The 24251-nt window shown below is 44.6% G+C and overlaps 1 protein-coding gene across 1 annotated transcript in view; it reads right to left on the bottom strand.

The window, feature by feature from the left end:
- Window positions 1–24251, bottom strand: part of LOC124613213 — a 446582-nt gene that overhangs the window by 50021 nt on the left and 372310 nt on the right. Inside the window, exons 2-3 of the mRNA XM_047141886.1 lie at window positions 23886–24015; window positions 4300–4409 (exon numbers count right to left, since the gene is read on the bottom strand). Coding sequence (XP_046997842.1) covers window positions 4300–4409; window positions 23886–24014 — 239 coding nt within the window. The 5' untranslated portion in view covers window position 24015. The remainder of the gene's footprint in view (window positions 1–4299; window positions 4410–23885; window positions 24016–24251) is intronic.

The following is a 24251-nucleotide window of genomic DNA, read 5'->3' as shown; positions in this document are numbered from 1 at the left end:
GTCAGTATTCTTTCATGACGATGTGTCATGCACTAGAGTTGCTGAAAATGCAACATCAAGAAGGATGTATGTGGACGAAGTGAAATTTACGCTGCAGGCAATACAAAATATAAAACAAAGTCGTCAGATTTTCAGAACTGTACGCGATCACTGTCTATGAGCATTCACTGTAGCCCGAAGCCACCACGTTCTGCAATCAGAGCCTGTAATGATAATGACACAGGATAAAAAAGGGAATATTACGTTTGTAGTAGAATTTACACATCACGAACACTTTTGGTTGTAAAACCATTGCCAATAATTTGCCAACCAGCCGTATCCAAGATATATTTGGTCAACGAAGGTGAGAACTAGGGAATCGGGTATACTTGTCGATCTAAAAAAATGACCAGGTACTGATCTGTTGAAATACGGTAAATGGATTTTATTGTAGGGTGGAAACCTTCTTTGCGGCTAGAGCCTCCTTGATGCAGCAGTTCGCTGCTCATATTTTCGAGAAACCATACTGTGCCTGAAGTAGCTTCACGCCATTACATGCGCTGTTTATCTGTTGTGGCGCTCTGCAATCTAAGCTGTCATCTGTACAGGATAGGCTGAAGCTGATCCCGAATGCCCACACTATTTTACGCAGCTCAACATGCAAGAAACAGTATTAATGTACCATCACAGTCTGCGATATACGTGGTACCTGTATAGCGGAAATCAACATAATTCCATGTGAGGCACGGATCTAGCCTGCAAATGAGGCGTATCGAAGCGTCGTCACAAAACAAAGACCCATGCAGCATCGACACTCATGAAAGCCAAAGGGATTGTTCAACCGATACACAACCTAATCCTCTCGAATAGCGCAGTGGGAACCGCCATATGACGGATGGATCACATCACCAGTGTCACTTAGTAACATACGTTTATCAGTTGCTATGAGCTTATACAGGGTTATTACAAATGATTGAAGCGATTTCACAGCTCTACAATAACTTTATTATTTGAGATATTTTCACAATGCTTTGCACGCACATACAAAAACTCAAAAAGATTTTTTAGGCATTCACAAATGTTCGATATGTGCCCCTTTAGTGATTCGGCAGACATCAAGCCGATAATCAAGTTCCTCCCACACTCGGCGCAGCATGTCCCCATCAATGAGTTCGAAAGCATCGTTGATGCGAGCTCGCAGTTCTGGCACGTTTCTTGGTAGAGGAATCTTTCACATAACCCCACAGAAAGAAATCGCATGTGGTTAAGTCGGGAGAGCGTGGAGGCCATGACATGAATTGCTGATCATGATCTCCACCACGACCGATCCATCGGTTTTCCAATCTCCTGTTCAAGAAATGCCGAACATCATGATGGAAGTGCGGTGGAGCACCATCCTGTTGGAAGATGAAGTCGGCGCTGTCGATCTCCAATTGTGGCATGTGCCAATTTTCCAGCATGTCCAGATACACGTGTCCTGTAACGTTTTTTTCGCAGAAGAAAAAGGGGCCGTAAACTTTAAACTGTGAGATTGCACAAAACACGTTAACTTTTGGTGAATTGCGAATTTGCTGCACGAATGCGTGAGGATTCTCTACCGCCCAGATTCGCACATTGTGTCTGTTCACTTCACCATTAAGAAAAAATGTTGCTTCATCACTGAAAACAAGATTCGCAATGAACGCATCCTCTTCCATGAGCTGTTGCAACCGCGTCGAAAATTCAAAGCGTTTGACTTTGTCAACGGGTGTCAGGGCTTGTAGCAATTGTAAACGGTAAGGCTTCTGCTTTAGCCTTTTCCGTAAGATTTTCCAAACCGTCGGCTGTGGTACGTTTAGCTCCCTGCTTGCTTTATTCGTCGACTTCCGCGGGCTACGCGTGAAACTTGCCCGCACGCGTTCAACCGTTTCTTCGCTCACTGCAGGCCGACCCGTTGATTTCCCCTTACAGAGGCATCCAGAAGCTTTAAACTGCGCACACCATCGCCGAACGGAGTTAGCAGTTGGTGGATCTTTGTTGAACCTCGTCTTGAAGTGTCGTTGCACTGCTATGACTGACTGATGTGAGGGCATTTCAAGCACGACATACACTTTCTCTGCTCCTGTCGCCATTTTGTCTCACTGCGCTCTCGAGCGCTCTGGCTGCAGAAACCTGAAGTGCGGCTTCAGCCGAAAAAAACTTTATGAGTTTTTCTACGTATCTGTAGTGTGTCGTGACCATATGTCAATGAATGGAGCTACAGTGAATTTATGAAATCGCTTCAATCATTTGTAATAGCCCTGTATTTATTTCATGTATCTGTCCTGAATCCATGATTATTTGTGCGATCGCAACTCTACTTTTCTGCTCTGAGGCATAGGTTTGGTAATGTTACGATTATGCGCCACCGGCGTACTATAACATGAGTAATTCCTTCAGTTGTTTTAGATATTGCAGTTTGATTTGCTTTACTTTCGAAGTCCGTATTTTTTCTGCCATGTGATGCAATGTATTCCCACTGCAATTTTACTCGTTCGTACGTTATCCCAATTTATTGCTGTCCATCAACGAATTCTACGCCTCTTCCCTCAATACAGCGTGAAAAGAAACGGTAATACGTGTAGAATCATCGACGGTTTGAATGTTATTCAATCATATTCTATTACAAAAACATTCAAAGTCACTTCCTCTCCCGCTACAGCTGTTGTAATGTATCCCGTCAGAAAGCAAATAATAATCTATCTTGACAACATAATTCAACCGACTTACGGGATATATTACAACTTGTCCTTACTTATTTAGATACTGCGCAGAGACTAGGAATTTAATCCGGAACGTTGGCGTAAATGTGTTTATCAGGAACTTTTCGTCTCACTTGAAAAACGTGTGAAACGGTGTGAATAATCTGTTATCCTGTAAGAATTCCCCAGAGTTCTTCTTAATTGGTTCTGGAATATTTCATATTCAGTCTACGGCCATGAGGAAGTTGTCCTGTCGCCTGCTAGAAGTTGAAATAGGCGGGAATTATTAGCGTGAAGAAGGAGAGAGGTGGAATGTGAAAGAGTAGGATGAAGAGGGTAGATGAGGTAGGACAGAGAAAATATGCGAGGGCTGTCGACTCTGCGTACGATCAATGATAGCCCAAAGACATTTAACAAAAAGTCTTCCAGAAGACCTCAATGTTATCTAGGAACGCATCTAATTCCCCAAGATTCAAAGATTGCCGCTGCGATACCTCTGCATCGCGTATGCGATTATCATTCTACAGCGAAGCCGTGAAACAGAAGCTATTCTCGGAATTTCTCATGGAAGACAACTTGTTTGCATAGCAAAGCAAACAATGAAGTTGTCGTATGCAATGTTTTTATTTAGTGACAACCCTGCGGTCGGCGAATAAAATAACGAAACATCGCACACAAATTTATTTATTTATTTATTTTTATCAGACTTTCAGCACTGCAGAATCCGATAATATTTATACGTTGTGTTAACTAGTAGAGGAGAATTTGTTTGATGTTTTCATCCTTTCCAAATTAACCTAGGTCTATTTTTTCTTTTCTTTTATTTATTTTAGTCTGTTTCCGCCATCCCTAAGGCATGCGTCTCCTCATGTGTTGCGTCCTTCCAGTTCAGTATGCTTTCATCTCAAAAACGTATATCACTTGACCTCTCTTCCATACTCATATTTTGTTTATTCTAATTTATTTGTAACATTTTCATTCTGAGAAAGCTTATTACTTCATTTCCTTCATTCTTGCTGAATTATGAGAAATGTTTCCAGTAGTCTTTTCTTACAGGTAACAGAAAGTCTGCGCCGTAAACTAACTGCCATACCATTTTTATGTTCTTAGTTTGGGAATAAACAAATAACAAAAGTGTTTTGACCAAGGCGGAAGCACAACCCTTATTGTTGTTTTGGTATGCAAGCACGGACCAATGGAGGAGATTCAAAAGCAGCTGTCTTAGTAATTGTCTATATTTCTTCTTCAACAAATTACCTCCTTCATGATTCGGTGAATTTCATTGCTTCTCACTCACATTTAATAACTAGTCACCCATAAAAAATATATAAATTAAGTGATCATGCTGCGAAAACGCTGGCACAAACTGTAGAAGACAAATTCGTGTATCTGTGATCATTTCATCAGGGTGCTCTGAGCAAATTCGATACTGAACTGGAAGAAACAGTGTCTATACCACAATGAGAAAAAAATTAAACTGTAAACTACTTATCTGTTCTGCGGCAACTAGAAGGCTCACGCACACACCATAGCCATTTTGTGTTTTAGCATGCCACATAATGTGTGTTATAGAGAACTGCGAAAGGATGATTTTACTCACTTGTAGAAGTAGATTACGGTGGCTGCTGCTCCTCCTGTGACTATGAGGAATGCAGACACGCAGAGAACCACAACTACGATGAGAGGGAGACCGTAGCCAGAGTGCAGCACCTGTAACAGACGCCAAACGTCAAGTGAGTCTTCACGAATAATCTCTTCACGGCCACACAAAAACAGGAAATGTTATTTCTGTAATAGTGTATGTGGTTACTGAATCACTTTGGAGCTATAAATGCCGAGAGTAAACGAAAAGAGATTTTAAATTACCTCAGTTTTAAATCTGTTATCATGCAAAGAATTTTGCACTGCACCCTGTTAACAACGGGACCACCGTTTAATGCATAACCTCAGTGGAGACTGAACATTCTCTATTTTCTTCCCGTAAAGCTCCTCAAGTTAATGGCGAAATGAGAAAAACTTTCATGAGACAAGAATGACGACTGTGCTGAATGTGGCATTAGTTAATGCAATTTAAAATATTATTAATGGATTTGTGAGAGTTGAGGTGTGGGCAAAAAACATGGAAACACAAAAAACTCCACACATTACCATGCCTAATATGGTGTTGTAAAACCGTTGGCACAAAGTCGTCTCGGAATGGATTGATACAGATCCTCTTCCGTTATCAAGGGAATGTTATACCATTTTTTCACAAAATAGTGGCAATTTCAAGTAACATGATGGGCGTGGATAGCGATCGCGCACCCTTCCCTCCAAAGCAGATCAAAATGGCTCAACAGTACTGAGGTCTATATGAAGATGGTATCTGTTCTTTTCGGACATGTCCGAAAGAACAGATACCATCTTCATTTAGATAAGGCTTTCTGGCCAATGATCCTCTTCAGTGCGGATGCACTCGCATTGCCCAAACTCTTACGGGAATCGGTAGAATGACTGCCGCGAGTAATGAGTATAGTGAGCAGGGGCACTACAAATGTAGTTGGAAATGTGGGCCTCACGGGGAGCGTGCCAGAGATAAGTCCCTACAGTCGAACTATCCTGTGTGTCCTCCGTGGCTCAGTTGGATAGAGCATCTGCCATGTAAGCAGGAGATCCCGGCTTTGAGTCCCGGTCCGGTCATTCCTTTTCAATTGTCCCCGTTAATATTTATCAGCGCCTGTAAGCAGCTAATGGTCTGTACTTCAGTGTAATTTCAGACTGAGATCTGGTGACTCTGGTGGCCAGTGCCTCCCGTAGAACGAAAGATTACTTATTTACCAAGGCTTGCATCACCCGCGACAAATGATGTTTATCTTCACGTGAGGAGTTTACGTACAACTAGTTTCTAGTGTGGAACACGCATCTCGCTCTGCAGAGTCCGTAACAGACACTGCTTATGACGTCACTTTAAAATAAAGTACGAAATATGGCAAATATGATCGCAATGTCCACAAATCCTACCCGTCAAGACCAGTGACAACTTAAATGCAATACTTTCGAAAATTCGACTTAAAGAATTAATTCTATAAAACTTACAGTTAAACAAAGCTACCTTCAGATTTCAAGTTAGTATTGTTGACAGTAAAGTCCATTAAATTTTTCGAGCACGTTGGGACGCTTGGCACGTACTTTTCAATGACTAACTAAAAAATGCTGTTTTCCATTTGTGTTACTTTTCTTGCCGGGGTGCGATATAGAAAGCGTCTCTGTCCATGTGGCCGGCTGACGTGCGGAGCTGACCGCGGCGCTCAGTGTCGATCGGACATCGTCGGCTAAGCCACCCAGCCCACATTCGGCCTCGCTCTGTGACGTATCGCTTTTGGGACTTACTTATCGCAATGTGGTGCCGGACACGCAATACACACCAAATAAAGGTCACTCTTTAAGAACTCTAACACAGATCCGCAATCCTGGATCGAGCACGACAGCGAAGTGGTGCTAACACCACATCCAAGTCCACGAAAGGGACGCTTAGTAGAGCGCAGAGCAGCACCAGTTGCAAAGTATCTCCTATAGGCACGGCGTCTGGTGCCCACGAATATGCCGTCATGTCACCGAGTCAGAAGATCGCTGCAATTGACGAGCTATTAAATGACATTGGGGCGTAATTAAAGGCCAAACACGTATCGAGTAGCGTACTGAATGCGATAAGGAATAAAATATTCCCTTTGGCTTTCCAACTCACGTCAGCAGAAGCAAAGGTCGAGCTCCTGCAAGAGCAGAACAAAGATCTACTGCGCAAACTTCAGCACTCAGCTGACCCAGTTAAGGACCTTAGAATTGAGTCTCTCACAGAACAGGTCAACAAACTCGAGGAAGACAATACAAAACTCGCTGAAATAAACCAAGAGCTCAGGGACCAAATTAGGGATCTGACAGGAAAGGTTACTGAACAGGCACAGCAACAGGCCAAGACACTAACATACGCTGCGGCACTCTCCACCGCACCCAAAGAACATAAACACATTGAGGTGGCAAAAGCCAAGCAGGCAACCACTCTCTTCATAAAGTCTACCAACAACCAAGACACGAAAACAATAAAACAAACGTTGACAAAAAACATCAACCGAAGACGAGACAATCTACACATTAAGTCAATAAGAAACACGAAAACAGCTGTGACTGCCGAAGCAGCAACACAGGAGGACTGTAGGAAAATAATAGAAAAGACGAAAGATATTGAGAATATCGCATGTGAGGGGCCCAGAAAGCGGCAACCTTCGGTGATAGTCTATCGAGTGACAGACACTATCTCGGATAGAGAATTTCTTGACTGTCTATACGACCAAAATCTCAGTGACGATTTCACAAAAGACGAATTCGACAAAGACGTGAAAATCAGATTCCGCACAGGGCCCAAAGGAAAGGGATACAACCATCAAATGTTGGAAGTCATACCCAGAATTTATTGGTACCTCACCAAAAAAGGAAGGGTGTACATAGACTTCGAATCCCTATCTGTCAAAGGCTTTACGTCAGTGAGCCAGTGTTACAACTGTTGTGACCTTGGCCATACAACCAAAGCCTGCGCAGACACGGGTACGACCTGTTCAAGATGTGGCAAAAAGGGCCACAAACGCGCGGACTGTCCAGCATCAGAGCCCATCGATTGCATTCCGTGCAGGAACAGAAACCGAATTTGCAATAAGAGCAGGGGTGGCGTCTGCCAGACCTACAAACAGCTGATTGATAGACTAACTGACAGTACTGACTATGGCAACTGAACACCCCCCTGAGTCAACCAACATGCTCCATAAATCAACCCCTAAAAAAACAATACCATGCAAGTCACCATCCACCAGGCACAGAAACCATCTACGTGCAATACTCTGGCGAAAGAGGCAAAAACTATTACCTGACGACTACCCCAACAACGGTCACATTCTAGGCTTGATACACAATACAAACCTGGAGGACAGCCATCATGCAATCACTGAATACATAGACGACCTAAAACTCACAGGACAAATGTCACCAGACGCCGCCAAACTAATAAAAATACAAATAATGTACTGGATGACATTCCAGACGACCCTTATGAACAGGATAGACGAACTCGAAGACGAACTACTGAGAATAGACATGATAACCCCAAAACCTGATACCGACAGACCAGAAAACCATACCACACATGACCAACCAAAGCAACTGCACAAAACAGCGTTGCTAACGACTCAAGATCACCGATCCACTCCAGCACAACGACGCACATACGACACTACAAAATGCGAACGACGCATCAAACCAATCAAATTCATACAAGGTGAGACCTTGAACCCAACGGTGCTAAACACAACCGTAACGCACGCCAGCACAATTGGAGCCCAAACGGAAAACATGGACAAATCAGACACCTCAGACTGCAATCAAATCAAACGCAAAATAACTCTCTCTGACTCACTGACAGAAGACGTCTATTATTGCCCTTACGCCAGAGATTGTAGTGTTCATAACAATGACATTCGAAACCGTAATACCGACCTTGAACAAGCCACAGCGCTGGCAGACACCACGAATGCCACACAAAAAGCCGCAGCAACAACCGCAACAAAAGTCTGCGGAAGGTTTGGCAAAAGAGGCGACAGTGCCCATAACTTACCAAAAGCTGTTATGTCTGTCACAGATAGCGTAGACGAGCAGTCAAGTGGGAACCAAATCACGTCAAATCAATGCAGAATGGAGGCACAAACAACCAACACATCTCATGCACATCAAGACTCCACAAACGAAACACACACAAAAAACAAACGAATCATCACAGCCTTTAGGAAACTAAAACCGCATAGAAAACCCAAACAGCCTAAGAGAGTCAAGAAAATGAAAGCGTGTGACGACCAATCGCGGCAATCGCAGGCTGCCTCAAAACCTAGTGATACGAAAGTGCATACCCCTGATGATACCAACAGCTTCGCAGCCTCCCAACCAACAACCTCAATGCCGACGCCCAAGGAAACCCCCACAACAACCAACGAGGAAGCCAATCCAGCGCCCCTCGCAGAGGTGCACAGCAACGCCACTACACCATCACGACACGTCACGGCTGCAGAGACGCCAACACACGCCATCGACACCGATAGTTTTAGTTACGACAAGCTAGATACAAATGTAAAATTAAGTAGGCTAGGAAAAAGAGACATCTTAGAGACGGCACAGCGGATGCTCATCGGCACCCTACACCCGTACGGCCAATCTGTTTGTTTCCGTACATCGGAGCAAACCGATAGACTGATTCTCAAAACGGAGAATATTCCAACAGATCCAGACAGCCTACTAGACCTGCTCATGCAGGTGTGCGCCCGCAGGGAGGAACCATTCGATATGGACAAGCTTTACAAGGTTCACGTAAGGGCTCATGGAAGAACATACTTCGATTACAGTCAAACTGGCAGCAAGTGCTACGCCACAGTTAAACACCCGTACTGCTAATAGCACAGCTTAATGCTATGCGGAGTATACTTGTAAATTCGGAGCTCCCACGGGTCCTACGTGAACTAAAAAGTGACATTCTGTGCATACAGGAGCCCTACACTAGACAAGGGCATATCCCCAACTTTCCTCCAAGTGCGGTGACAGTTGCAGAAGGGGCAGGCTGCATGGCATCTGTCATAACCCTAAACAAAGAAATACATCCACTCAAAATTACAGAACTCTGTTCCGAGCACCTAGTTACAGTTGAAGTCACACACAAGGGGGATACTTGGATCATCGCGTCGCTGTACGCCCAGTTCCGTCATTGCATCAAACCATACGCAGACCTCATCAGAGATGTTGCGCAATACGCTGGCAACAAAAAACTTCTCATCTGTGCAGACATAAATGCCAGATCAACCCCGTGGCATTCAGACAGAACTGACGACAGAGGTAGAATAATAAATGACCTCATCCAAGAAAACAGACTACACGTACTCAGCAAGGAAGAACATCACCCGACTCACATCGGACACAACGGTCATTCATCATAGACATCACCCTCGTTAATAATGCCGCCATCAACCACGTACGAGACTGGACCGTACATGACCAGATCACTGCTAGCGACCACAACATCATCACACTAACCTTAAGTGGTACAGCAAACATCAACACAGAAACACTACCAAAAAGACTATTAGTTGACAAAACAGACTGCGACAGGGTCAGACAAAAAATACATGAGCACATACCGCAAGACATCACCGGCAGTGTTGATTACAGAGCACACATGCTGACAGATATCATCACACACACACAGAACACCTGCATACCCACACAAAGAATGACAAAACACCAAAATATTCCCTGGACTACACAATTAACACGACTCAAACAAGACTGAAATCGTAAACGTAAGCTTTACCAACGAGCAATTTCAGATAGAGAAAGACAATTACGACTACACGACTACCGGCTTGCCAAGGACAAATACAAACTTGAGCTGAATAAGACCAGGAAAGACCATTGGAACAGCCATGTAGCAGCACAAACTAAACATTTGGGGGGAACCATACATAATCGTGACAGAGAAAATTAAGAGCCCACTGGTTCTGGGAACGCTGCGACAGGAGGATGGTGAGATGACTGAGGGCTGGAGACGCACAGCGGAGTTCCTGCTGAGCAAACTCCTGCCCGACGACATCGCAAACACAGAGACACCACAACATGCAGCACTGAGAAGCGAAGTAGACACAGTATACACCACACCAACCATCACCTGTCCATTTGCACAGGAAGAGGTGGCGACAGCGATCTCAGAACTCAAAACAAAAAGGCTCCTGGACCGGATGGTATCCACTCTGAGGTACTGAAACAAATTGCACCGCAGATCACCCCGTTTCTCACAACGTTGTTAAACGATGCGTTAAGGCTGGGCTGTGTGCCTGCAGTGTGGAAGACCTCGAAGGAAGTTATCATCAAAAAGGCTCCAGACACAGACCCGTCAGACCCCAAGTCATACAGACCAATTTGCCTTATCAATACACTCGGTAAAGTACAAGAAAAACTACTCTGCAAAAGACTACAAGCACACCGAACACTACGGGGACTGACACCACACCAATACGGCTTCAGGGAAGGGAAATCTATAGACGACGCAATTAACAGAGCACTCCAAATAGTACACGACACACCCTCCAAATACACACTTGCAATTATGATAGAAATCTCAAGTGCCTTCGACAACCTCTGGTGACCGGTCTTGTTCAAGAGGCTCAGACACCTGCAGGTACCGGAGTCTCTGTACAATAGTTTCATGGACTACTGCAGAGACAGAACGGTCGTTTGGCAAATGGACAACCAGAAAGTGATTAAACGAATTAGAAAAGGCTGTCCACAAGGGTCGATCTGCGGCCCCATCTTCTGGGACATAGTTATAGAACCGCTCCTACAGTTACTAGAGGAGCACATCTTGACAGATGGAGTTGTCGCTTATGCTGATGATCTACTCGTCGTAGTTTCAGCAAACAACCGTGCCCAGCTAGAAGAAAGAGCCAATGGAACACTTAGAACAATAACCCAATGGTCCACAGATAATAAATTAAAGATAGCAGGAAACAAAACAACTTATACATCTTATACATTGCTAAAGGGTATCCTGCGCAGGAACCCAATAGTCAAAATCGGGGACACAAACATAAAAAGACTAGCAGTCACACGCTATCTAGGAGTATACATTGATGAACGATTGAACTTCCACGAACACATGCGAATATGCACAAACAAATCAGAAAAGATACTACACAAACTGGCTAGGCTAAATTCGGAACAATTCAGACTACCCCTGTCAGTGACACTAGCATACCATTGCGCTCTCTTCGAGTCAGTACTATGCTTTGCTGCCAGTACGTGGGCCCACAGGTTAAATCTCTCAACCAACAAAACCATTGTACGTCGAGGCCAAAGAAATGTTCTACTTCAACTAACAGGGGCATTCAACACAACATCAAATGACGCACTATGTGTCGTCATGGGAATCTTCCCCATAGATATCACCATCAGGTACCGCGCAGCAATGTACTGGCTTAGGATGGAGAGAATAGACCAGGTTCGGCAGATCACTGGTGTACCGATTGAGACAACACGCCAACTCAGAGCATGGCGAGTGGATACCTGGCAGAGCGAGTGGGCCAACAGCGATAAGGGCCGCCGTGTACACAACTTCTTCCCTGACATCCGGGAAAGACTAAAACTAAAACATATTGATCCCAGCCGCGGTATGGTACTTTTCATCACAGGACATGGCCCTTATCCCACGCACCTGTACCGCGTGAGTCTGCAGCAGACTAATAGATGCACATGCGGGGAAGAAGGTTCCCCTGAACATACTGTCTTCTTCTGTGGACAACGTACGAACATAAGACACACAGTACACATAAATCGCCTGAACACACAGTACGAACTACATGCCATAATACGCGACCCGGAAAGGAGGACTGAACTCAACAAACTAACGGATGAAATCTCGAAGATCCAACAAATAGAATACTTGCGCAACAGACCCTACCGAAGGCAAGTCGGTCCAAACAGACGTCACGATGCCCAGGGGGACACAGATATGATTAGCACCACGAGTAATGAAGAAGAAACACATAAAGACCAGGGCACCAACACAGATATTGAAGCGTCCAGCGCGGATGATCCATAAAACAGACTGCACCTTATATGTAAATAGTTAACAGCATCTCCATGTCTAATAAGAGCTTAAAGCTAGGTACCTCTTCAAGGGACCTACGCCTTCCGTTAAGAGGCAGCGCACAGTCTGGATGGAAGGATTTTAATTGTGGTCCCTCTCTTTTGAGCCCAACCCGACGGATACCTATGGTAGATCGGGGAAAACCACCGCTCAGGCTATGTTGCTGGCGGGGCCGGAAGGTGCTAACTGCCACACCACGTATCATTGTAAGTCTCATTGCCTCAGCGTGAACTGTTTGTACAACCAACCTACACAGCCTATACCTCAACGTCCACTACACTAACAACTTCTGACCTGAAGCTTAAAGTTAGGCACCTCTTCAAGGGACCTACGCCCCCCTGGTAAGAGGCGGCGCACGTCCTGGATGGAAGGATCTTAATTGTGGTTCCTCTCTTTTGAGCCCAACCCGACGGATACCTATGGTAGATTGGGGAAAACCACCGTTCAGGTCGTGTTGTCGGCGGGGCCAGGAGGTAGTTGCGCCTGATGTACTCTACTAGGAGCCTTGTAGGCTCAACACAAACCGTTAGCGTCATTACCTTATTACTTTTACCACAAGTACCCTTTCATTAGCAACTTTGAGCCAAGCACAAAATCAGTTACCTCTCTATTGCATATCGTAAATAGTTTAGCAGGCTGGACATGGAGGTCTTAGTCTTAGTTTCTAGCTCTAACGTACCCTAATCTCTTCTAGTTAAGGTAATTTCAAGGATGGTAGATGTTAAAGGCATGGTGAGCAACGGCCAGCGTCTTGAGGGTCATTCCAAGACCCGGGCCGCCGCCCACAACCAGGTGACGGGCAATATATACCTATCCCATCCCTACTCAGTTCTCTTCCTTCCTTCTTTCTAAATATTTAATTTCGTTTTGTTTATTAATATCTTACTTGATTTTGTATTAGTTATAAGTTTTTCTAATGCTGCACAAAAAAAAAGATATCAAATGGATCTAAACAGAGCCCGCCTCCACGTGGCGGGACACGGGCAACGGTGTGAGTGGGGACGGGAGCCGGTCCCCGGACCCAGTCACAGCGGCTAAGTGGCAACATACGACCCACCACAGAAATTAGACGGTGGGTCATAAAATATAAGCAGCTACTGAAAAAAAAGTGAAGGAAAAGTGTCCATGTGTCTTATATATGACGAGCTACTATTCTGTAAGAATTTACAGCAATGTTGCTTTGGACTGTATAACAAACGATCCTGCTCAGCCGGCCGGGGTGGCCGAGCTGTTCTAGGCGCTACAGTCTGTAACTGCGCGACCGCTACTGTCGCAGGTTCGAATCCTGCCTCGGGCATGGATGTGTGTGATGTCCTTAGGTTAGTTAGGTTTAAGTGGTTCTAAGTTCTAGGGGACTGATGACCTCAGAAGTTATGTCCCATAGTGCTCAGAGCCATTTGAATCATTTGAGCCTGCTCATTCAAATTTGACAGTTGCACACTAGTCAACGTAAATTATTATGATCTGAAGATGGCTTGCGGATAAGCCGAAACTCGAATTGGGTATTTGTGGTCCTGGATATTAACAATTTTTCGGAATCCACAATTTTTATATTGTATAAATCCTCCCATTCTATGGCCAAGGTACAGCAATCGTGCTATATCTTCAGTAGGAAAAGCATTTTAGGTTGTAATGGCAGCAGAATCTTTGTTTACACGTTTTGTGAGCGATCTTCAGAATACTGCTATATTTATGTGTCAAAATTAGAAGTGTGGTCATATCTTAGCACCAAAAATTTTAGCTATTTATGTCTAATAGACGGCAAATCATCGAGTAAAACTGAAGTGATATCAGGTGTTCCCCAGGGAAGCGTCCTGGGACCTCTGCTGTTCCTGATCTATATAAATGACCTGGATGACAATCTGGGCAGTTCTCTTAGGTTGTTCGCATATGATGCTGTAATACACTCCTGGAAATGGAAAAAAGAACACATTGACACCGGTGTGTCAGACCCACCATACTTGCTCCGGACACTGCGAGAGGGCTGTACAAGCAATGATCACACGCACGGCACAGCGGACACACCAGGAACCGCGGTGTTGGCCGTCGAATGGCGCTAGCTGCGCAGCATTTGTGCACCGCCGCTGTCAGTATCAGCCAGTTTGCCGTGGCATACGGAGCTCCATCGCAGTCTTTAACACTGGTAGCATGCCGCGACAGCGTGGACGTGAACCGTATGTGCAGTTGACGGACTTTGAGCGAGGGCGTATAGTGGGCATGCGGGAGGCCGGGTGGACGTACCGCCGAATTGCTCAACACGTGGGGCGTGAGGTCTCCACAGTACATCGATGTTGTCGCCATTGGTCGGCGGAAGGTGCACGTGCCCGTCGACCTGGGACCGGACCGCAGCGACGCACGGATGCACGCCAAGACCGTAGGATCCTACGCAGTGCCGTAGGGGACCGCACCGCCACTTCCCAGCAAATTAGGGACACTGTTGCTCCTGGGGTATCGGCGAGGACCATTCGCAACCGTCTCCATGAAGCTGGGCTACGGTCCTGCACACCGTTAGGCCGTCTTCCGCTCACGCCCCAACATCGTGCAGCCCGCCTCCAGTGGTGTCGAATGGAGACGAATGGAGACGTGTCGTCTTCAGCGATGAGAGTCGCTTCTGCCTTGGTGCCAATGATGGTCGTATGCGTGTTTGGCGCCGTGCAGGTGAGCGCCACAATCAGGACTGCATACGACCGAGGCACACAGGGCAAACACCCGGCATGTGGGGAGCGATCTCCTACACTGGCCGTACACCACTGGTGATCGTCGAGGGGACGCTGAATAGTGCACGGTACATCCAAACCGTCATCGAACCCATCGTTCTACCATTCCTAGACCGGCAAGGGAACTTGCTGTTCCAACAGGACAATGCACGTCCGCATGTATCCCGTGCCACCCAACGTGCTCTAGAAGGTGTAAGTCAACTACCCTGGCCAGCAAGATCTCCGGATCTGTCCCCCATTGAGCATGTTTGGGACTGGATGAAGCGTCGTCTCACGCGGTTTGCACGTCCAGCACGAACGCTGGTCCAACTGAGGTGCCAGGTGGAAATGGCATGGCAAGCCGTTCCACAGGACTACATCCAGCATCTCTACGATCGTCTCCATGGGAGAATAGCAGCCTGCATTGCTGCGAAAGGTGGATATACACTGTACTAGTGCCGACATTGTGCATGCTCTGTTGCCTGTGTCTATGTGCCTGTGGTTCTGTCAGTGTGATCATGTGATGTATTTGACCCCAGGAATGTGTCCATAAAGTTTCCCCTTCCTGGGACAATGAATTCACGGTGTTCTTATTTCAATTTCCAGGAGTGTATACCGTCAACCGAAGATCAGTATCAGTTGCAAAGCGATTTAGAAAAGATTGCTGTATGGTGTGCCAGGTGGCAGTTGATGCTAAATAACGAAAAGTGTGAGGTGATCCACATGAGTTCCAAAAGAAATCCGTTGGAATTCGATAACTTGATAAATAGTACAATTCTCAAGGCTGTCAATTGAACTAAGTACCTGGGTGTTAAAATTACGAACAACTTCAGTTGGAAAGACCACATAGACAATATTGTGGGGAAGGCGAGCCAATGGTTGCGTTTCATTGGCAGGACACTTAGAAGATGCAACAAGTCCACTAAAGAGACAGCTTACACTACACTCGTTCGTCCTCTGTTAGAATATCGCTGCGCGGTGTGGGATCCTTACCAGGTGGGATTGACGGAGAACATCGAAAGGGTGCAAAAAAAGGCAGCTCGTTTTGTATTATCACGTAATAGGGGAGAGAGTGTGGCAGATATGATACGCGAGTTGGGATGGATGTCATTAAAACAAAGATGTTTTCCGCCGCGGCGAGATCTATTTACGAAATTTCAGTCACCAACTTTCTCTTCCGAATGCGAAAATATTTTGTTGAGCCCAACCTACATAGGTAGGAATGATCACCAAAGTAAAATAAGAGAAATCAGAGCTCGAACAGAAAGGTTTAGGTGTTCGTTTTTCCCGCGCGCTGTTCGGGAGTGGAATGGTAGAGAGATAGTATGATTGTGGTTCGATGAACCCTCTGCCAAGCACTTAAATGTGAATTGCAGAGTAGTCATGTAGATGTAGATGTAGATGTAATGCGTTACCCACTGTACATGAAAAAAATTCTGAAGATACCTCAAAAAGGCGAGACGCTTCAATAAAGCTTCTGCTGTCATTACAAACTAACCGGTTTGGTCCCCTCAAGCGTCTTACTTCAAGCGAAAACTTTCGCGATAAGGAGATGCAGAAATAGAAGTCGTCACCTTGTCCGAAACTCAAACCAAAGAATCATGCCGCTGGCTTAAAGGAAAATTTAGAAAGTTCTCAATGCATAAGAAAATCCACGTTTACTATATATAAAAAAAAACCGAAGTCGTACAGGATACAGTAGGTAAAATCTTCACGCTAGAACACATCACACCATGTTGACTGAAGAACCGTGCACGCAAGTCATTTAGGGTACACTTTGGGAAAAACTAATGAAGCTATTTCTCGTCACGCCAGATGCTAATGACGGGGATGCAAACACTTATATTGTCTGTGAGGAAATGTTATTCTATAAAAACAATAATAACGTCCAACCAGATTTGAACGAACTGAAAATGTTGTGAGGATTGAAAGCTAAATTTTAGTGGGAGAAACGTAAATTTAAACCGTTCACGAATTGTTAAATATGCTATGATTCTAACTACATGAGTAATCGTTAAGAATCAGATGTTTCATACACTGACAGTCACATTAATACGATCACCTGTCAAAAGCCTGAATAACCGCATTTTGCAGAGCGAGGTGCGCATGAAGAGAGTCGCTGAGGTTCTGGAAGATACCGACGGGGATGTCGAGCTGCACCGACTCCAGTGAAAACTGCGCTAAATTTCTCATTTGAGGATCCTTGACGCGAACAACCCAATGGAGGTGGTCCCACGGAATCTCCACTGGCTTTAAATATTGGGAGATTGGTGGTGAGGGTCCCCAAGGAGAGATGCGTATTTTGTTGATCCGTTGTGCCTTCCAGAATGACGATATCACCCAGAGAATGCCGCGAAAACTTACCCCAGACCACAAAGCTCCCTCCTCCGGCCTGGACCCTTCCGAAGACGGTTGCAAAATGTCTAGTTTCAGGCTTTTGCCTCCATATACACCAAAGGCCATCTGATGGAGCGTAAACGTGATTTATCTGGAAAGTCCACCTGCCGCCACTCAGTGAACGGCCACTTGAGTTACTGTATGAATTCCAGCCTTCGTCGCATGCATGCATGAATAAGGTGACCGCTGCGGAGGGCTGTACGCAGCAACGTTCTCTAAACGGTCGTTGATGGTCACTTTTGGCAGCCCCTTGGTTCATCTGCTTCGGCCGCACACTTCACCGCAGTTGTCGTTCAAATGGTTCAAATGGCTCTGAGCACTATGGGACTTAATATCTGAGGTCATCAGTCCCCTAGACTTAGAACTACTTAAACCTAACTAACCTAAGGACATCACACACATCCATGCCCGAGGCAGGATTCGAACCTGCGACCGTAGCAGCAGCTCGGTTCCGGACTGAAGCCGTCTTTCATCCCTGTCGTCTATGGCCCGTGGTGCATTGCAGTTGCCTCGGCGTCGGTTTTGGATACAGCCATTTTGCCATACACAGTATAATTTAACCATGGCAGCACATGAACAGTTTACAAACTTTGCCGTTTCGGAAATGCTTCCACCCTTCTTCCAGAAGCCACCATGTCCTTTTGGACGTCAGATAAATAACTTAGTTTCCGTATTACGACAACGACTGCACTCTTTTTCCGCGTTCCCCTATTCGCTTTATATACCCTCCATCGCTCATATTGCCACCAGCTGTCAGACAGTGGTTACTGCACGTTGACGTCGATCGTAAGAGGTGGTCGTATTAATGTGACTGACCTTGTATAAATAAAACTATGTAGAGGTACACTGTCGAACGATCACTATGGTTTACATGTAAGTAATGCAAATGATAGCCTGATCTCCTTGCTTTTTTAGGATGCTTAGACACTGTTGTTTGTCTACGAAAGAGAGCGCCTGAAAACACTTGTATGACCAATAGTGAAATGTTGCAGAAAGTCTCGGAACAAATTACATTGCATGAATTCTATACATTGAACATTTATAAAGAAGGGGGACATGAAATGTCTCGGGTTTCACTGATGGCTGAGTGTAAGAGAACTGGCATACATCTACATCTACATCTACATGACTACTCTGCAATTCACATTTAAGTGCTTGGCAGAGGGTTCATCGAACCACAATCATACTATCTCTCTACCATTCCACTCCCGAACAGCGCGTGGGAAAGACGAACACCTAAACCTTTCTGTTCGGCTCTGATTTCTCTTATTTTATTTTGATGATCATTCCTACCTATGTAGGTTGGGCTCAACAAAATATTTTCGCATTCGGAAGAGAAAGTTGGTGACTGAAATTTCGTAAATAGATATTTCACTGTAAAAATACAGCCATCAGCCACTTCTTAATGCTTTTTATTTATGTCAATATGCATTTCGGGTTTGCGCCCATCTTCAGCTGGCAAATTACATGGATTCTTCAGTTACTACAGTAGTACAATCTCGACAGCAGTTTGGATCCTGCTGTCGAGATTGTACTACTGTAGTAACTGAAGAATCCATGTAATTTGCCAGCTGAAGATGGGTGCAAACCCGAAATGCATATTGGCATAAATAAAACGCATTAAAAAGTGGCTGGTTGCTGTATTTTTACAGTGAAATATCATTATCCACGGCCACGGAGCTCAACAGTCCAAATATAAAGGACAAATTGTTGTCGTAAATAGATCTCGCCGCGACGAAAAACGTCTTTGCTTTAATGACTTCCATCCCAATTCGCGTATCATATCTGCCACACTCTCTCCCCTATTACGTGATAATACAAAACGAGCTGCCCTTTTTTTGCACCCTTTCGATATCCTCCGTCAATCCCACCTGGTAAGGTTCCCACACCGCGCAGCAATATTCTAACAGAGGACGAACGAGTATAGTGTAAGCTGTCTCTTTAGTGGACTTGTTGCATCTTCTAAGTGTCCTGCCAATGAAACGGAACCTTTGGCTCGCCTTCCCCACAATGTTATCTATGTGGTCTTTCCAACTGAAGTTGTTCGTAACTTTTACACCCAGGTACTTAGTTCAATTGACAGCCTTGAGAATTGTACTATTTATCGAGTAATCGAATTCCAACGGATTTCTTTTGGAACTCATGCGGATCACCTCACACTTCTCGTTATTTAGCGTCAACTGCCACCTGCCACACCTTACAGCAATCTTTTCTAAATCGCTTTGCAACTGATACTGGTCTTCGGATGACCTTACTAATCGGTAAATTACAGCATCATCTGCGAACAACCTAAGAGAACTGCTCAGATTGTCACCCAGGTAATTTATATAGATCAGGAACAGCAGCCCAGGACGCTTCCCTGGGGAACACCTGATATCACATCAGTTTTACTCGATGATTTGCCGTCTATTACTGCGAACTGCGACCTTCCTGACAGGAAATCACGAATCCAGTCGCACAACTGAGACGATACCCCATAGGCCCGCAGCTTGATTAGAAGTCGCTTGTGAGGAACGGTGTCAAAAGCTTTCCGGAAATCTAGAAATATGGAATCAACTTGAGATCCCCTATCGATAGCGGCCATTACTTCGTGCGAATAAAGAGCTAACTGCGTTGCACAAGAACGGTGTTTTCTGAAACCATGCTGATTACGTATCAATAGATTGTTCCCTTCGAGGTGATTCATAATGTGTGAATACAGTATATGCTCCAAAACCCTACTGCAAACCGATGTCAATAATATAGGTCTGTAGTTAGATGGATTACTCCTACTACCCTTCTTAAACACTGGTGCGACCTGCGCAATTTTCCAATCTGTAGGTATAGATCTATCGGTGAGCGAGCGGTTGTATATGATTGCTAAGTAGGGAGCTATTGTATCAGCGTAATCTGAAAGGAACCTAATCGGTATACAATCTGGACCTGAAGACTTGCCCGTATCAAGCGATTTGAGTTGCTTCGCAACCCCTAAGGTATCTACTTCTAAGAAACTCATGGTGGCAGCTGTTCGTGTTTCAAATTCTGGAATATTCCATTCGTCTTCCCTGGTGAAGGAATTTCGAAAAACTGCGTTCAATAACTCCGCTTTAGCGGCACAGTCATCGGTAACAGTACCATCGGCACTGCGCAGCGAAGGTATTGACTGCGTCTTGCCGCTTGTGTACTTTACATACGACCAGAATTTCTTCGGATTTTCTACCAAATTTCGAGACAATGTTTCGTTGTGGAACCTATTAAAGGCATCTCGCATTGGAGTCCGTGCCAAATTTCACGCGTCTGTAAATTTTAGCCAATCTTCTGGATTTCGCGTTCTTCTGAACTTCGCATCCTTTCTCCGTTGCCTCTGAAACAGCGTTCGGATCTGTTTTGGGTACCACGGGGGATAAGTTCTATCTCTTATCAATTTATGAGGTATGAATCTCTCAATTGCTGTTGCTACTATATCTTTGAATTTGTGCCACATCTCGTCTACATTTGCATAGTCAGTTCGGAAGGTATGGAGATTGTCTCTTAGGAAGGCTTCTAGTGACACTTTATCCGCTTTTTTAAATAAAATTATTTTGCGTTTGTTTCCGGTGGATTCAGGAGAAACGGTATTGAGCCTAGCTACAACGACCTTGTGATCACTAATCCCTGTATCAGGTACTATGTAATGATAGAAAATTAAAATATCGTATTTAAAAAGTAGTGACAATTTCAAGAACCGGTCTTCAGTCCTCAATATATTGCCATCTAGGAAACAATGACTATAAAAACATTCAAATGACAGATTACGCAAAGTCAGCTTTATTCTCCCGCTCGGTAGGTGAGAGGCACAAGAGGTAACATTAATGTGTGTCACGATCAAAAATATCATCGTTCACTATATACCCACTTTCGGTGTGTATCGTGGTCTTAAGTCTAGAGACCGAGAAGTACTTTTGTGAAGCTAGAGCAATTTAAGAGCAAATAGCGTCATTTGTTAAAGTTCTCTAACCACTTGTTACTTAGTTACATGGTTATATTCTCCTTCTTTCATTACAGGGGGAAATAATTTATGTACTAAGTATGCTATAAGTTACTGTAATATACCGCCACATTTCTTTCTAATTCCTACTACTTGTTGAATCACACTTTAAGTGTATTTAGCTTGCAAATAGATTTTATAAAATATGAAGCCTATTATATCTATTGGATTGGTACCCTAGTGAAGAGAACCATTTTTAGTGTGAAAGTGGAAGCTGTTCATGGGTGTATATACCGAACCTCTTTCATTGTCCAATATGGGAGGTTATTACATTGAAGGCAAGTTCAGTTGTCTGGAAGTTTTCCTGAAGCATCCAGGTAAGTGTAAGTGGGTGCGCTCTAGACAAAGTTCGCAGTTCCTGATACAACTTTACAACTAAATTCGCATCACAACGATTCAGTGACAGAATACGTAGACGAAAGTGTGAAAGGATCCTTCTTTCCGAACACTTTTCGCAAACTTTTTCTCTTTCTAAATTTTCTTGTTCATAAAAGAATTAGGTGACTTTACCTGTCTTGGTCTGTTTCCACCATCTGTTTCTGTTTAGATCTACTTTCTTATGCTTTGAATCTACTCGTAATTCACATCTAATGTCCTCATTTGTGTAACGATATTCTCCGGTGCCCCCTTCAACGCAATCAAGAAATCTCATTTCTTCAGTCCAGATCTTTTTCATATCCATTTGCGTAGGAACCCAGGTTTCAGATTCGTTGAACATAGTAAGTACTGCCATAACTTTGTGTCTCTTTCGTGGCCTTTTTTGTGTAACTAAGTCTTCACAGAATGTTTTAAATTGTACAATCTTGTTATCAATTTCACTGCCTAAATTGCTACCTGTGACACAGGAGAGATACTGGAAGCGGATTACCTATTCCTGCATTACGTTATTCATTACGATTTTCGACCTTATAAGCGATTTTCCCTTGAGTGGCATAACCATTGTATTATTAGTGGGGATGATCGCATTATATTTGCAAGCCAACAAATTAAGATTATTATCTTTATCTTTTTAACTATTCCCTCATCTGCTTACAACAGAGTATTAAAACATTTGTCCATGTTGATCTTCATGCTGTAGGTGATACTTCTTTTCGAAGCTTTAACTGTGTAGCTGTTGAATAGAGTTGCAAACCGGTCATGTTCTTGTATAATTCTCCGTGTGGTTGTTAATTGTTTAGCCAAGTTATCTTCATCTACGATTGTAATTTTTGACTCTTTGTAACTAGCTTCTGGACTGTTGATTACATACGCTGGGAAGCCACTTCTTTCCATAATCTGCCACAGCAGACGTCTGTTGAATTCGCAGAACGCTTTTTCATGATAAACAAATGCTATGTTCGTCTTTAAGTTAAATTCTTTTCTCTACCTGTTGCTTTAGACCAGAAGTAATTTTTGGACCCATATTTCACAATTCAAAAACCACGGTGATGGTCTCTGCTAGAGTACCTTATTCAAAAGGCCAAAGAACCCTGTCCGAATACTACTTTCAGGGAAAAGACCGAATGGCAAAATATTAGATCATTTTATTATAATTTGAACAAAATGAAGTACTTAACATTAATATAACCCATGTCCAAATAACTGTGCCGGCCGCTGTGGCCGAGCGGTTGTAGGCACTTCAGTTCGGAACCGCGCTGCTGCTACGGTCGCAGGTTCGAATCCTGCCTTGGGCACGGATGTGTGTGATGTCCTCAGGTTAGTTAGGTTTAAGTAGTTCTAACTTCTAGGGGACTGATGACCTCAGATGTTAAGTCCCATAGTGTTTGGAGCCATTTGAACCATTTCCAGACGACTGTCTATCACATTTTTTACTGTCACTGGACACTAACGTTTGGCCTAATATAGTACATAATAACAGTGTCTTCTCTCAATGTACAAATAACAATAAACAATACAAGTCTCACTCTGGCGGCTCTGTAGCGAGACAATGCTGTCGTCTTCGGCGATGATTGCAGAGAGGCCGGGCGGCACTGCGCTATGAAGTAATTCTTCAGCAGGGGCGGCGTATGGAAACTCCTGCAAGCTTGCCTACGCTGATATCTCTCATTCGTCGCTGCGTCTGGCAGTGAGTGAGCTTACTTGTGGTTCAGACGTGAGGTACCGAGTTTGTCTTGATACCTCTTTCTTCAGGTGACACCACATAAACAGTACTTGACGCGACCGGCACTACGATCGTGGTAAGTCAAAACAGACGTAGACGAGAAGTGGGATAGCATTTCATCCAACTATTCATTGACGCAACACTAGTCTTAAGCATACCGAAGGATTGCTAGAAGTTAGTAAGCTTGTGAGTACATTGCAGAGCGAATTGTCCGACACAGTGCGCTACATCGGAGAACAAACTGCACAGATTCAAGCAGCGAACTTGTTACGGCACTGACCTGTAGCAGGTGGCAGGTCTCCTCCCAGGTGAGGTCGCATCCCGCCTCTGACTGCGGGAACGGTGGCAGCGGCGGCGGTGGGACACGGAACACGGGAGGCGCCTCCAGGTCAGAACAAGCAGCATCCATCCTGCAACACGAGAACACCAGCTGCCACATACTCTGGCTACCCAAACATTACGGCCACTGGCCATCGCGAGATTCAGTGCAGTCAGGAGTCAATGTGAAAACTTAGTTTGGTAAGGAGAGCAGACGGGGCAGAGACGAATGGGAAACCATTCTAGAGTCTATGCGGGCAGCAAATGGGGAAAGCCACAGAAATATCGGACTTTGACAAAGGGCACACTGTCATGACTTGGCGACTGG

The sequence above is a fragment of the Schistocerca americana genome, chromosome 4, assembly GCF_021461395.2.
Source record: "Schistocerca americana isolate TAMUIC-IGC-003095 chromosome 4, iqSchAmer2.1, whole genome shotgun sequence".
Lineage (NCBI taxonomy): Eukaryota > Metazoa > Arthropoda > Insecta > Orthoptera > Acrididae > Schistocerca > Schistocerca americana.
The sequence above is the reverse complement of the archived record's forward strand: the minus strand, read 5'-3'. Positions and strand labels throughout refer to the sequence as shown.